Source organism: Erythrolamprus reginae, chromosome 2 (assembly GCF_031021105.1).
Source record: "Erythrolamprus reginae isolate rEryReg1 chromosome 2, rEryReg1.hap1, whole genome shotgun sequence".
In the NCBI taxonomy this organism is placed as follows: domain Eukaryota; kingdom Metazoa; phylum Chordata; class Lepidosauria; order Squamata; family Dipsadidae; genus Erythrolamprus; species Erythrolamprus reginae.
The window spans coordinates 108051699-108065634 of NC_091951.1; the positions used below are offsets into that span (position 1 = coordinate 108051699).

General features: G+C 43.2%; 1 protein-coding gene across 1 annotated transcript in view; it reads right to left on the reverse strand.

Moving 5' to 3' along the window:
- Positions 1 to 973: 973 nt before the first annotated feature.
- SYNPO (synaptopodin) overlaps positions 974 to 13936 on the reverse strand; it is a 240520-nt gene continuing 227557 nt past the window's right edge. The window contains exon 5 of the mRNA XM_070739062.1: positions 974 to 8223. Within this exon, the coding sequence (XP_070595163.1) occupies positions 7219 to 8223 (1005 nt within the window). The 3' untranslated portion in view covers positions 974 to 7218. The remainder of the gene's footprint in view (positions 8224 to 13936) is intronic.

Sequence of the window (13936 nt, forward strand, 5' to 3'; positions counted from 1 at the left end):
AGATGCATCTTCTGTCCGATCCATCGGGGTTCTTCTTATATTATTATGTGTACCATTATGATTTTATTGAAAGGTTGGAAGATGGAAAAAAACACAAAAAGAAAAAGACACCAAAAAACCCCCCTCAGTAGTGAATGATTTTGATTTATTGAATTGAAAAGCTTCTGAATTGGACTTTATAATTCAAACATAAACTAGAAAAAGGATGGACAGGCTTTCTACCCAGAAAAACACATGTGGCCATTACAATGACATTGTGCACCTGATTTTTATTCAGTTTTTCTGGGGAGACAAGAATTTGCTTTGGTACCAACTTTGGGATGGAAATGCTATTTATTTAAATAAATGAATTTAAGTATAAACATAAAACTTGCTTGTGTAGAATCTTGCTTGTCATGTATGAACTAAGTGTGTAGGGTGTAATTGCTTTGGGGGTTTTCCTTTCTTGCTTGCTTTTCTTGCCTTCAAATCAATTTTGGCTTCTGACAATTGCCCTGAGAAGGCCTTGCAATTTTTTTGACCAGATCTTTCAGAAGGGGTTTGCCATTGTCTCTTTTCTAAAGCTGAGAAGGTGTAACTAGTCATCCCCACTGGCTTTGCATCTAAAGCCAGACTAAAACTCCTGGTCTTTCAATTTCTAACCTGGTGCCTTACCATTACATCAGATTGGTTATCTTATTTAGGGTTGAGTGTTTGACCTGCAAATCCCCAGATGATGCCTAGATGGCAGTACAGCAACGTAGAAACTTCTCATTCATCCTGGCTTTTGTAGTCTGTATACAGTATTGCCATCTTATTACTATTTCAGGCTTCCAGATGTTTAGTTGAATGACTGCCATTTAAAAAGTTTCATTCTTCCCCTTCCTACATGGTTTCCTATGAGTATGGATCACAACTGGACATGACAAAGGTGAGTGTATTTCAGCATAACAAAGAGTTTAATTCCAAAATAATGCATGATTGAAAACCAGGCTATATGGGCTAATGTCTGATTTATTTTGGAGCTTTTATATAGGTTTATGACACGGTGTTGATGCAAACAGTATCAAGTGAAGGGATACAGCAAGCCGTACATGTTCTCAATGATACATTCAGAGATAAGATGACTCACAAGTAAAAAAAAAAAGTGTGAATTGCCCCCAAGGCTTCTAAGTACATCATTTTCAATATTTGTGGTACAATTTTACATTTGTTTCTTTGCATTAAGACATTTGGTTTTCAAAGAGCTTTGCTCCCAGCAAAGTGTCTATAGGTAGATCTTGTTTATATATCACAACTGGGACTAGCAACTTGGCCATTAGGCAAAGTGGACAGTAAGTAGAACTGCAACTTTGCTTACAATCTTACTTTCACGTTCTTTCGCTTTACAGATTTGAAAAGGTCAATCAATGCCAGGATTGATCATAAAGTTACTTTTTCATCACCATCATTGCTGGTGAATAGTGGCAAAACAAGGCCAGCTGAGGACTACCTGTACAGAATTGCAGCCTTAGTTAACTACATTTTTTCCAACGGCTCATTTCTTCTGTGATCCTGAGGAATTTAGCCCATCGGCATGTTAGAATCAGTGTAAACATGCCTCCATCCTTTGGTGCATTGTTCTGTGGAAGATAACCCTGGAAAAACTGTGGCATGAATTGAAGCTGCACCTTCGTTGTATAGACAGATCTAAACCAGGAAACAATTTTCTTCATGAAAACAGAGCAGTAAATCCTGCCCTGGGGATTTCTAGCAGTTTCTTACAGCGGAAACTGAGTTCAGTTATGTGCAAGTAGGTATGAGCCTTTCCTTTAGAGACAGGGGTAGTAGTGGTGGAGGATGACTTTTGCAGAATGGAATCTTATATACTTACAGGAGCGGGAAGGGGGCTTCTGAGACGATATGTATAAGATTGCACTATAAGTTAGCTGGGAAGGGAAGATACAAATATTCAATGTGTCCTTAACATGTGGGATATATTTCTGTGAAATAAGGCATGTCTGATAAATGAGTTGGTCCCATAATAGAAAATAAGCAAAGGGCTAAAGGTATCATAATATGCTATCAAACTGCATCCATCCACTTAGCAATGTGGAAATAGTTATACGGGTGTGCATTGTTGCAGAGTCATCGTAGCAGAAGTCACAGCTGCTATTTACACACAGAGTCTGAAGACACAGAGATTTTTTTTTTTAAGCACTGTCAATATTTAGGAGCCTGGTGGCTGCCTTTTTACCAATCCTTCACTTAAAGGGAAAATGGGGCTTTGATCCTGGAATAAAATAGGAAGCTAGAATTCTTGAGGCTAGTTTCATGTTTTTCCTTCCATAATAAGCTGTGATCAGCAGCAGCAGTGATTTCCTACGTCAGGAAATCCTTAATAGCCTTCTCGGTCTCTCTTTTGAACACCTTCTCTTACCCTTGACATGCAGCATCTCCTTCATCTTGCTAACTGAGATCTTCCCAACTGACTTAGTCGGAGCCTTCCCTCTGCCACAAGAAGTATAAAAACAAAAACCGTTTTACTTTTATGCCTTGCATTCTCAGGGGCAGATTTATTTTCCTTTTGCTCTTAGGACAAAACCTTGCAATCGGTACCACGGAGCCCTAGAGGGCGCCATCGGCCCTTTTTCTTGCCATCTTCCCTCCTCCCCACCCCTCCCTTTCTGTTTCTCTAAAGGACATGTTGGCTGATCTCCTAATGCTATCTGAAAATGACACCTTGATGTCCCATGTGTTCCCTGCCTTCTGGATGAAATAGATCACTTTGGCTTGACCATCACAGCAGTGTCCTGGTGGCAGGGTTCAGTGTGCAATTCTCTCCTCTCCTTTTCCATTTCTCCAGAGAAAGTGCAGCAGGAGCAAAGTAAAAGAAACAAGCAGTGATAGGGTGCCAACTATTTTGTAGCGATGCAACTTTTTTAAAAAAAATCTTCCACTCTACTTAGTCAAAGTAGAAGATGGGTCTTTCCAGAACAAGCATTTTGCTCTGTGGTCAATGCATCTGTTCTGTTGCCATCAGTAATCTAAAAGATGGAAGGAAGGAAGTCTAGATGTAAGTTGTCTGACTGCTTCTACCTTGGGTTGAGAAGAGTAAGGGCACTAAGTAGAGGTGGGTTCCTTTTACCTTGCGTGATTTCATTTCTGTGCATGCTCAGAGGAATGATTTTGCTTCCGTGCATGCTCAGAGTGCCAAAAAAAAAAAATCGTCAAAAATTACCAAAAAGAATAGTGGCGTGTACAGACCAGCACAGATAGCACCAGAGCCAAGTGTTGGTCATGACCTTTAAAGCCCTACATGGCATTGGACCAGATTACCTCCAGAACCGCCTGCTACCGCACGAATCCCAGCGACCGATAAGGTCCCACAGAGTTGGCCTCCGGGTCCCGTCGACTAAACAATGTCATTTGGCGGGCCCCAGGGGAAGAGTCTTCTCTGTGGCAGCCCCGACCCTCTGGAACCAACTCCCCCCGGAGATTAGAACTGCCCCCACCCTCCCTGTCTTTCGTAAACTACTCAAGACTCATTTATACAGCCAGGCATGGGGGAGTTGAGATAGCCCTTCCCCCTAGGCCATTACAAGTTATGCATGGTATGTTTGTGTGTATGTTTGGTTTTATAATAGGGGTTTTAGTTGTTTTTTATTATTGGATTGTACATGTTGTGTTTATTATTGTTGTTAGCCGCCCCGAGTCTGCGGAGAGGGGCGGCATACAAATCCAATAAATTATTAGTATTATTATTATGGTGCTAAAATTGCACCATCAGAGGGCCACTACCAGAGCACTCTTACCAGACCAAACCAGTAGGAACCCACCCTGGCGCTAGGACTGAATGACTTGTATAAGACTTATATTCCAACAACCTCCCCTTCATATGTGCACTTTCCAAGCCCATGATTATTTACAAAAATCTTCCTCAACCATGTCCCTTTTAACATGAGATGGGCTGAGAATGGAAAGAGTTGAGGTCCAACACGTCAGAAGGCAATATGCTGGGGAAGAACCTCAGAGACTGATGGTTGCTCTCTAGCACTTCAAACTGGTCTCTTTCACCACCTGACCGGGAGACACCGAGACTGAATTTAGATACATAGAAGATTGACGGCAGAAAAAGACCTCATGGTCCATCTAGCCTGCCCTTATACTATTTCCTGCATTTTATCTTAGGGTGGATATATGTTTATCCCAGGCATGTTTAAATTCAGTTAAATTCACTGCAAGCTAAACATTTCTGCTAAAGAATTTCTTCCCTTACTCATTCCATATTTCTGAAAATACCTGGCATAGCAATCCCATTTCCCCCCTGCTTCTTTTACTCTATATATGATATAAAGTCAAACTGAAGGCCTTGAGTTTCAGAAGACTTCAGCAGCATGGGTAGATCAACTCAGCCCTACTGTCCCACTTCTCCTGACCCCTAAAAGGAAAATGTCAAACTCAGTAGTGGTTCTAAAACTCTTTACTACCAGTTTGCATGTTTGCGTTCATGCTTGTGCATCCTGGGTGGGCGGGCGGAGCTTCCTGTTACTGGCGCTAGTGGTTCATGGAACTGGGCCGAACCAGAAGCAACGCCCTGTTGGTCAAAATCTCCCTGTGGAAAACTTATACTGCTGAATATAAGGGCTATTTGATAAGCATGGCTGAGTTTATTCTGGTATGTTTCCAAGGCACCCACAGCTTGGAGCCTCCTCCATCTGATCTCCTACATCAGCTATGCATGATCAGAAGAAAACAAAGACGGGGGTGGCCCCAATTATTCATATTGAATTAATATCAAATAAGTGTTCTCGTCTTTAAAGGTTACAGGATAAAAATAGAGGGCCACTGCTGAATCAAGGGCAAGCAGGGAAATACCCGATACGACCTGGTCCTTGCCAAGGCCAGCTGATGTATTAGCTAGATGACACCCTATCACACAGCAGAGAAGCAAGAGAGAAAATGGGCAAGGCATATGGGGCCCAGAACTGAGAGGTAAAGGGAAACCATGGGAGGAGGGTATTTTGCAAACACAGGGCTCACTTTACTCACATTGGCTAGGCTCCAGTTCACAGAACACACTGCCTGGAATTCTCCACCTGAGATTATGGATGCAAATACTGCAGACCAACCTCCTATTCTATTCCTATGGCTGGAGAAGGCAGGATAAGCATGGGACGATCATGCAGAAAAATCTGTCTGAACTATTCTCCCCTCTGTCTTTCTTTTGACTTGTCTAAATTATTTTGTTCAATGGGAAGAGATCACTTCTACTCTGCAGGATTATGGCAAGGTGCAGCAAAGAATAAGTTGTTGTTCTGGGGTCAACCACCGACCCTGCTTTGTGGCTGAGAGTAATGAATGCAGCCAGTTATAGAGATCACTTTTAAGTCTGGAAAAAAAAAGAAACCTGTATGTATATGCGTGCCTACCATTTCAGGAGGTCCTTCATTCTGGATGCCAAACAATAAAGGCAATGATGATATTGAGGTGTGTTTTCCTTTGCTGCTCAGCAGAAGTAGGTCAGAAGTTTTGTTGGGTGATACAACTGGTATATATAGATAGATATTGCTACCAGACATAGGACTATGCCTTGTAGATGTTGCTATGAGGTACAGTACTGGGGGATGAAGCAAAGAGGAAAGGGAATGTAGCCTATTGGGTTTGTCTGCTATTTACTCCTATAGGCAGTCCTCAAGGATAGGGACCTGAGATAGTTGATCCATATCCGCCTGCCTGACTTATGTATATCTTGGTACCTTTGTGTGCTTTAGATAATAACTCCTCACTTTTCCTTTTGCAGTGTGGAATGTTATTTTAAACACAAATCTTTCCCACCTAGGTAGGGACACTACTTCAGCCTTTGTGTTCTGGCCTGTATGTCTAGGGTTGAGATACAGGTGAAAATACAAGTGACCAATGAAATTTCTGATACGTGGCTGTGTTAGGGAACAGCTCTGTTGACCTTCCCTACTGTTGGATATTGCTCCTGACCCCTTGTAGAGGTGGAGCTCACTTCTCCACCTGTTGTTTCCAACTGTTATGCAAGAAGCACCTGAAAGCAGCTTCCTCCAGTTGCTGAAAGAAGAGGTGGCAGAAGAGGCATTATTTGGGGCTTACTAACCAAGACATGTTGTGAATATCCTCCCCAGAGGGACATTTTGCCTCTCTGGTAAACTAGAAAGCAGTAGAAGAGATCAGAAGAGCTCTCTCCTGGTGACTGGCAGGACCAGAATCCTTGCTCACTGGGCAATCCTGAAATCATGACATGAGTCCTGAGGTCATCTGGGTACCTTCTGGGAACAGGCCTCAATTGCTGCATGCTATCTACAAAACCCATGTGGATCCTTACTGTCACAATCCCAGACTGACTGGCTTTGGTGGCATTTCCAGAAAGCTTCGAAGTTCCAACGTTTCATGTTCCTGCATGGTATCTTCTAATGTGAATGCAGGAGTGCTTGGATTGTAGCTTCAATTGGTCCTTCATCCTCTTGTAATTCAGCTCCAAGAATCCAGAGGACATCCTTCTTTCATTTGATTTATATAAAGTCAACTTTTATGTTTGGAGGAAAATTATGCTGTGCAGATGAAGCACCACCACCAACTTCTGAATGGGCTTCTGGCTCATATTCCCCCCCCCCCCGGTTTCTTCTTTTTCCTCCAGGATGTTGGAGTGGAAGCCAACTGAAGAGCATCTCTCAAAGTAGACATAAACCAATGGCAATTGTTTTATGTGAAACATGGACTTAATTGTTTTAAGTGAACCGTGGACTTAAGGCTGGCTTTCCTCTCCTATTGTCCCCTAATTAAGAGTCATTGAGTATTCTTCATGGGCTCTGTGTCCTGCAGGATATTTCTCAGAAGGAATAAAATCAGTAAGATGCTGTCTTAACCTTCCCCAAGCCAAGAAATCATCACGTCTCCAGTCCAGCTGAGAAAGAGAAACCTGGGAAAGTCAAGCGTGTCTCCCAAGAGAGAAGGAAGCCAACAAAGATCCTGTGGATATGGATGCCCTACAGGAATAGAAGCTGAATCACACTTCTCTTTTGTATGAGAAAAGTTTCTCGTGAATTTTTTTCTTACAAAGTCCCCAAGAAGTGGAAAACTTGGAGAGAAGATGTTACCACATCTTCGCAGATGAATGTCTTCCTCCTAAAACTTAATTAGGTTGGCAGGATTATGCATGTAAGGACCTGCATAAATACTTTGGCAACAGTTTTCACAACTTTTTTTTTTTGGTTCACATCTCTTGGTCGGTGTTTAAGAGGTACAGGATGCTTCCGATGCGAGGCTATCCCGTTTCAGCCTCAGGCTGCCATTCCAGCCTCGTGGACAAATATTGAAGCTGCGGATGCTAGGTGACTTGACCCCAGAGCAATCAGAGTCCACAGATGCCTCTGAGTTGGTGGGGGACATAGAAGTGGACCGCTTCACTGGGGACCATGTTGTCATCATGGGACTTTGGAGAGTGGGAGAAGAAGCATCCAGGTTTTTTGGACTGGTATATAATATCCCACTGGTGTTTGCTGGCAATGTGAACGCCTTATGGATATCCACGATTGTAGGTTTTTGAAGTGGCTCTGGATCCTTGTGTGATTGAGAATGGGTGCCCATTATACTTGGGCCATTATGGTTTGTTGAGGCAATGAACTGGGATGCTCCAGTTCTATTAGGCAGCGTGAAGCATTTGTTTCCATTCACCCTCCCTTCTTTTGGTGACTGTACTGGGCTTGGAGATTTGATGCCCAGAAACCTGGGGCTGTTGTTTGATGATGCACTAGCCTGCAACTGGGAAGCTGAGATGGGGAGGGAGACACGTCTGTAGCCATCCATTCGTGTCGGCTTGGGTGACTGAATTGGGCTTGGAGAATGAGGACCCCTGTTCTTAGGGCTTCCACCAGTGGATGACACATTGGGGCAAGTGACAGGGGGCGTGAAGGGCCTGAAGTTTTCTACTCCAGTGAGTTTGGGAGAAGAGCTCTTCCTCCGGGCAGCATTTATGATATTTCTTGCCAACAGCACCTGCATCTGTCGGTTGGACTTTTGGTCAATCTCCTGTCGAAATGGGGACAGAGACCTTTCACTCCAGGATGGAGACATGGGAGGAGGTGGAGTCATAATGTGGGCTGCTCGAAAGGCTTCGACAAGTCCATCTTCAGATTCTGGAGTTTGGGCTGGGCTCATCCAGCCCTCTAGGCTGCTGGACGGTCGCCTTATCAGCTGGGGAGTCCATGTCGGGGAGGCAGGCAGGGATGTTTTTCTTTCCTGCAATGGGAAGAGGAATAATTTTTAGCATTCTGTTGCTCTAGGACCCTTCAGGTTGTCCTTACCTGCAGAAGGCAAAGTCTGACTGCATCCGTAAAGAGGAGTGCAGCGTGCTCCCTGCAGATGACTTTGAGTGACCTCCTTATACAATGGTACCTCTACTTAAGAACTTAATTTGTTCCGTGACCAGGTTCTTCAGTAGAAAAGTTTGAAAGAATCCATGTAAAAGCAAATAATGAATGCAAACCCATTAGGAAAGAAATAAAAGCTCAGAATTTGGGTGGGAGGAGGAGGAGGAAGAAGAGGAGGAGGACAGTCGCTGCTGAAGGGAGAAGGTGAGGTGAGGGGAATCAAAAAAATCCAAAACTTTAAGGTTTAAAAAAAAGAGGGACTCTGAGGCGGTGAGGAGGAGCCTCCCATACATCTGCCATGAGACTGCCTCTCATACACTGTGCCATACACCTCCCATATACTGCGCCAGAGAGAGAAACCCAGGGAGAATGACAGGAAACGGCCGGGCCTTCATACCACTCTCAAATTTCCTGGGAAATTTTTCTGGGTTCCCCAAGTCTTCGGAGAGGGGCGGCATACAAATATAAATTATTATTATTATTATTATTATTATTATTATTATTATTATTATCATTATTATTAAGTAGAAAATGATTCTTAAGAAGAGGCAAAAAAGTCTTGAACACCCGGTTCTTATCTAGAAAAGTTCTTAAGTACAGGTGGTTCTTAGGTAGAGGTACCACCGCACTCTCATTATTCCATGAAAATATACTGATACTCAGAGGTGGTATTCAGCTGGTTTGTACAGGTTTGGGTGAACTGGTAATACCGACACCCACACCCCCGCCCTGGTGCTATGCCATCCTATTTAGCTGCATTTTCAAGTCACATGCAAGCATACAAGCCACGTGCATGAGAAAAGCGGAAGGTGCACATGTAACTGAAGCAAGCATGCCCTCACTCACATGGGTAGGGAAATTACATGAAACCCATCTTTGCTGATACCGCTGTAAGAGTGCTCTTTATCTGAGAATAGTGTGATTGGAAAAGATTTGAAAAGACAACGTTTTTTTTCTGGCTTCCCCAATGACTTTGCATGTGGGAAGCCAGCAGGGAACTTTGTGAATAGTGATTATGACAGTAGGATGGGCCATAAGTACAACATCTGGTGGTAACTGCTACAGTGCTGCCATCAGTTCAAGCCTGACTTTATGTGAGTGGTTCATTAAACAAAGACCACTTGTATTTTCTTTTACGTATAGAAACATAGAAGTCTGACGGCAGAAAAAGACCTCATGGTCCATCTAGTCTGCCCTTAAATTTTTAAATTAAATTTTTATGCCACCTAACTGTCCCTATAACTGTGATGGTGAACCTTTCCCCCCCTCGGGTGCCAAAAGAGCATGCGCGTGCGCTATCATGCATGCGCGAGTGCCCACACCCATAATTCAATGCCTGGGGAGGGTGAAACAGCTTCCCCTGCCCCATGGAGGTCCCCTGGAGGCCAGAAATGGCCTGTTTCCCAATGTCTGATGGGGCCAGTAGGCTTGTGTTTTGCCCTCCCCAGGCTCCAAAGACTTCTCTGGAACTGGGGGAAGGGTAAAAATGCCCTCCCCCATTCCCCAGAGGCTCTCTGGAAGCCAAAAAAAGCCCTCCCAAAGCCTCTGTGCAAGCCAGAAATCAGCTGGCCGGCACACACATGCACATTGGAGCTGAGCTAGGGCAGCGGCTCATGTGCCAGCAGATATGGCTCTATGTGCCACCTGTGGCAGCCATGCCATAGGTTCACCATCACTGCCCTAGAAGGTGACTCTGAGTGGTAGTAATTTGGAGGGGAGCCAAGTGATGCAGGCTAGAGATCACAGCAATGGAGACAGCTAATTTCATGGTAATATATACTGCTCAAAAAAATAAAGGGAACACTCAAATAACACATCCTAGATCTGAATGAATGAAATATTCTCATTGAATATTTTGTTCTGTACAAAGTTGAATGTGCACAACAGCGTGTGAAATTGATTGTCAATCAGTGTTGCTTCCTACGTGGACAGTTTCATTTCACAGAAGTTTGATTGACTTGGAGTTATATTGTTTAAGTGTTCTCTTTATTTTTTTGCACAGTGTCATTTTCTGCCAGTTGAAGGATGGACGGATGGATAGAAGTTCAACATAGAAGCCCCTCTTCTCTTTCTACCTATTTCCCCTCACTTGTCCTTTCTCCCTTATATTTATCCACTTTTCACATACATCCAGAGGATCTGCAGGCAGGGAAATCCCTTCATCGAAAATAAAGCCTCTTCATTAGAATCCAGCTAAAAAGAACCTCATCAGAAGTGTTAGAAATCTCATGGGCAGGGAGAAGGCAGGCAATAGGACATAGGAGCAGTTGTGGCAAGATTCTTTTTTTCTGGAAGAAAGACCATCTTAGTTCCTCAACAACTGACACTTGCTTTCCTCCCTTCTGAGAAACACCTTCTCTACAGGGACAAGATTTTAAGAGTTTCCATGGGCACCAGCACAAAGCAACAACAAGTTCATCTCCACTCCGTTGCTGATAGCAACCGATCTCTTATCCATTTAAAAAGTACAGTTTCCTAATAGAATTTGCAAGAGGTGTTTGGTGAATGGACCAAGCTGTATCCTGAGTTCAAATCTATGGAAAGTACAAAATTTAAGATTAAAAATAAAAATAAAAAAATTCTTGCCATTAAATGTATTGATATGGAACTAATAGAAGGCAGGGGTGATAATGATTTACCGAAGGAGCTCGCAGTGCCACAGTGTTGTTGGGCTGTATAGGAAGACCTGAGATTTGGAGAAAACATTATAGGCAGACTTTTGCTAATGGTTGCTGTGTTGCCATTGTCAGCCACAATGTGACTTCCCTTGGGGACATATATGTCAAAAGTTTGGATGTATCAGCAATCCACTTGCCACTAACTGTACTTTCTGTTCTGCAAGATGCTAACTTTTTCCCATGTATATTTTGCTGTTTACTCTGGGTCAGGTGTAGGCAAAGTTGGCTCTTCTATGACATATGGACTTCAACTCCCAGAATTCCTGAGCTAGCATGATTGGCTCAGGAATTCTGGGAGTTGAAGTCCACAAGTCATAGAAGAGCCAACTTTACCTACCACTGCTCTGGTTGTTAGACCTAGGATGAAATGATCAAAATTTATTTTCTAATTTTATGTGAAATGATCAAATTTTTATTTTCTAGGTCCTAGGACATCTAATGAGGTGTTTGCTCCCTTTGGAAACGAAGAAGGTGTGGGATCAAACTGCCCTGAAGTATATTGTCTCCCCACATTTTTTTCAAAAATTTTTCAAAATGCAAAAAAACAGCAGGAGAAGCAGTTGGTACATAGCAAGGGAGATATCTGTAGGTTCACTGGTACTCTCAGATTTGGCTCTGTTGGGGAGAGATTTACTTCTGGAATCTAACCTGCCAATCCATGTAATGAGTTCCATGATTTCTTTTTTCTCAAGGTTTTGTGGCTCCACCTCATGCCTGACAGCTGCCCACTGCCTGGACAAGTTCCTACAGTTTCCTTTGCAGTATTTTCAGAAGTGATTTGCCTGTGAGCGACACAGACTCACAGCTGGCATTGTGTCTAAACTCAAACTAGAACTCACAATTCCCTGGTTTCTAGTCCAGTGTCTTCTTTAAATGCTACACCAAACTGGCTCTGTTCCACAAGAATGCTGTTCACTAGATCATGACATATAACACGGCTATGAAAACAAGAAGGTTTCACGCAAAAAAAAAAACATTGAGCGTAGAAAGCAGGTGGAAGTAAGGAAAGGAAAGGAAACAGGAGAATTGCTACAAAACACAGAATGAATAGAAAAAATTAGGATGTGCCGCTCCAGACAAGACGGAGTGGCTGTGGGTCCTGCCTCCCAAGGACAATTCCATCTGTCCGTCCATTACCCTGGGGGGAGAATCATTGATCGCCTCAGAGAGGGTTCGCAACTTGGGCGTGCTCCTCGATCCACAGTTCACATTAGAGAAACACCTTTCAGCTTGGTGAGGGGGGCGTTCGCCCAGGTTTGCCTGGTGCACCAGTTGCGACCCTATTTGGACCGGGAGTCACTACTCACAGTCACTCATGCCCTCATCACCTCGAGGCTCGACTACTGTTACACTCTCTACATGGGGCTACCTTTGAAAAGTGTTCGGAAACTTCAGATCATGCAGAATGCAGCTGCGAGAGCAATCATGGGCTTTCCCAAATATGCCCATGTTTCTCCAACACTCTGCAGTCTGCATTGGTTGCCGATCAGTTTCCGGTCACAATTCAAAGTGTTGGTTATGACCTATAAAGCCCTTCATGGTACCGGGCCAGAATATCTCAGGGACCACCTTCTGCCACACGAATCCCAGCGACCAGTTAGGTCCCACAGAGTGGGTCTTCTCCGGGTTCCGTCAACCAAACAATGTCACTTGGCGGGACCCAGAGGAAGAGCCCCGGCCCTCTGGAACCAACTCCCCCCCAGAGATTAGAATTGCCCCCACCCTCCTTGCCTTTCGTAAGCTGCTTAAAACCCACCTCTGCCGCCAGGCATGGGGGAACTAAGATACACTTTCCCCCTAGGGCTTTACAATTTTATGTATGGTATCTTTGTATGTATGATTGGTTTTTATATAATGGGTTTTAACTGCTTTTTTAGTATTGGATTTTGTTGTACTGTTTTACTGCTGTTGTTAGCCGCCCCGAGTCTGCGGAGAGGGGTGGCATACAAATCCAATAAATAATAATAATAATAATAATAATAATAATAATAATAATAATAATAATAATTGCTTGAAATTTCTGAAGAAATGAAATTCCTCTATCAGCAAAACAAAAGGATAGGAAGATGTAAGAAACAGACGGGAAAGGAATGTCAGAAACTGACATTGAAAAAACACTTCACTCATTCCCACTCTGTGGCTTTCCAGTATTATTTCCTTCCTGTACAGTATCTTTCAACTCATGTTTTAAAACACAAAACCATGTCAATGCAGGAATATATCCTGATGGTCTTCCGGAGTTACATTTTTCATCAGTTTCCTGCCTTTCTCCCAAATGTGTATCTCATTGCTGAAATAGGCATGACAAAAAGGCCGTAATGTATGTATTTGTGGGAAAGCTTAGCATAACAGTATTCTAGAAAAAGGATGGGAAGCTGCCAGAAACAGAAGTAATTGAGATTCATTGAAGCATCCAAGCACAGGGGTCTCAGCTACTTTAAGAAAAATAAAAGTGTGCAGCACGGCACAGCACAAATCCCACTGCTGTGTAGTTGCAACCCAATTTCTGACAAAATGGCGAAAAGTCAGTCATAGCATCTTTATTTGACATGCTGCATGATTTAATCAATCTTTCGCCCACACTGACTGTATCCAGGTTAGAATTAATGGAAGTGCTTTGTGTTATGATTGGTGTTAAGCCAAGAGCTGGAGGGCAGCTTTCTATTGACATTAATGCACAAAGGTAACCATTCACATATAACTTTTCTGAGGATAATTTCTCCAGCTGTATTTCTATTGGTGGAATACGAAGGTTGAAATTATTTCAGATTAACTGAGGTTTGCCAGTTAGTATGATTAATTGGACAATCTGGATTGCCCTGGGAAGGAAAATCTCTTGCATTAATTTTTTTCCTTCCTTCCTTCCTTCCTTCCTTCCTTCCTTCCTTCCTTCCTTCCTTCCTT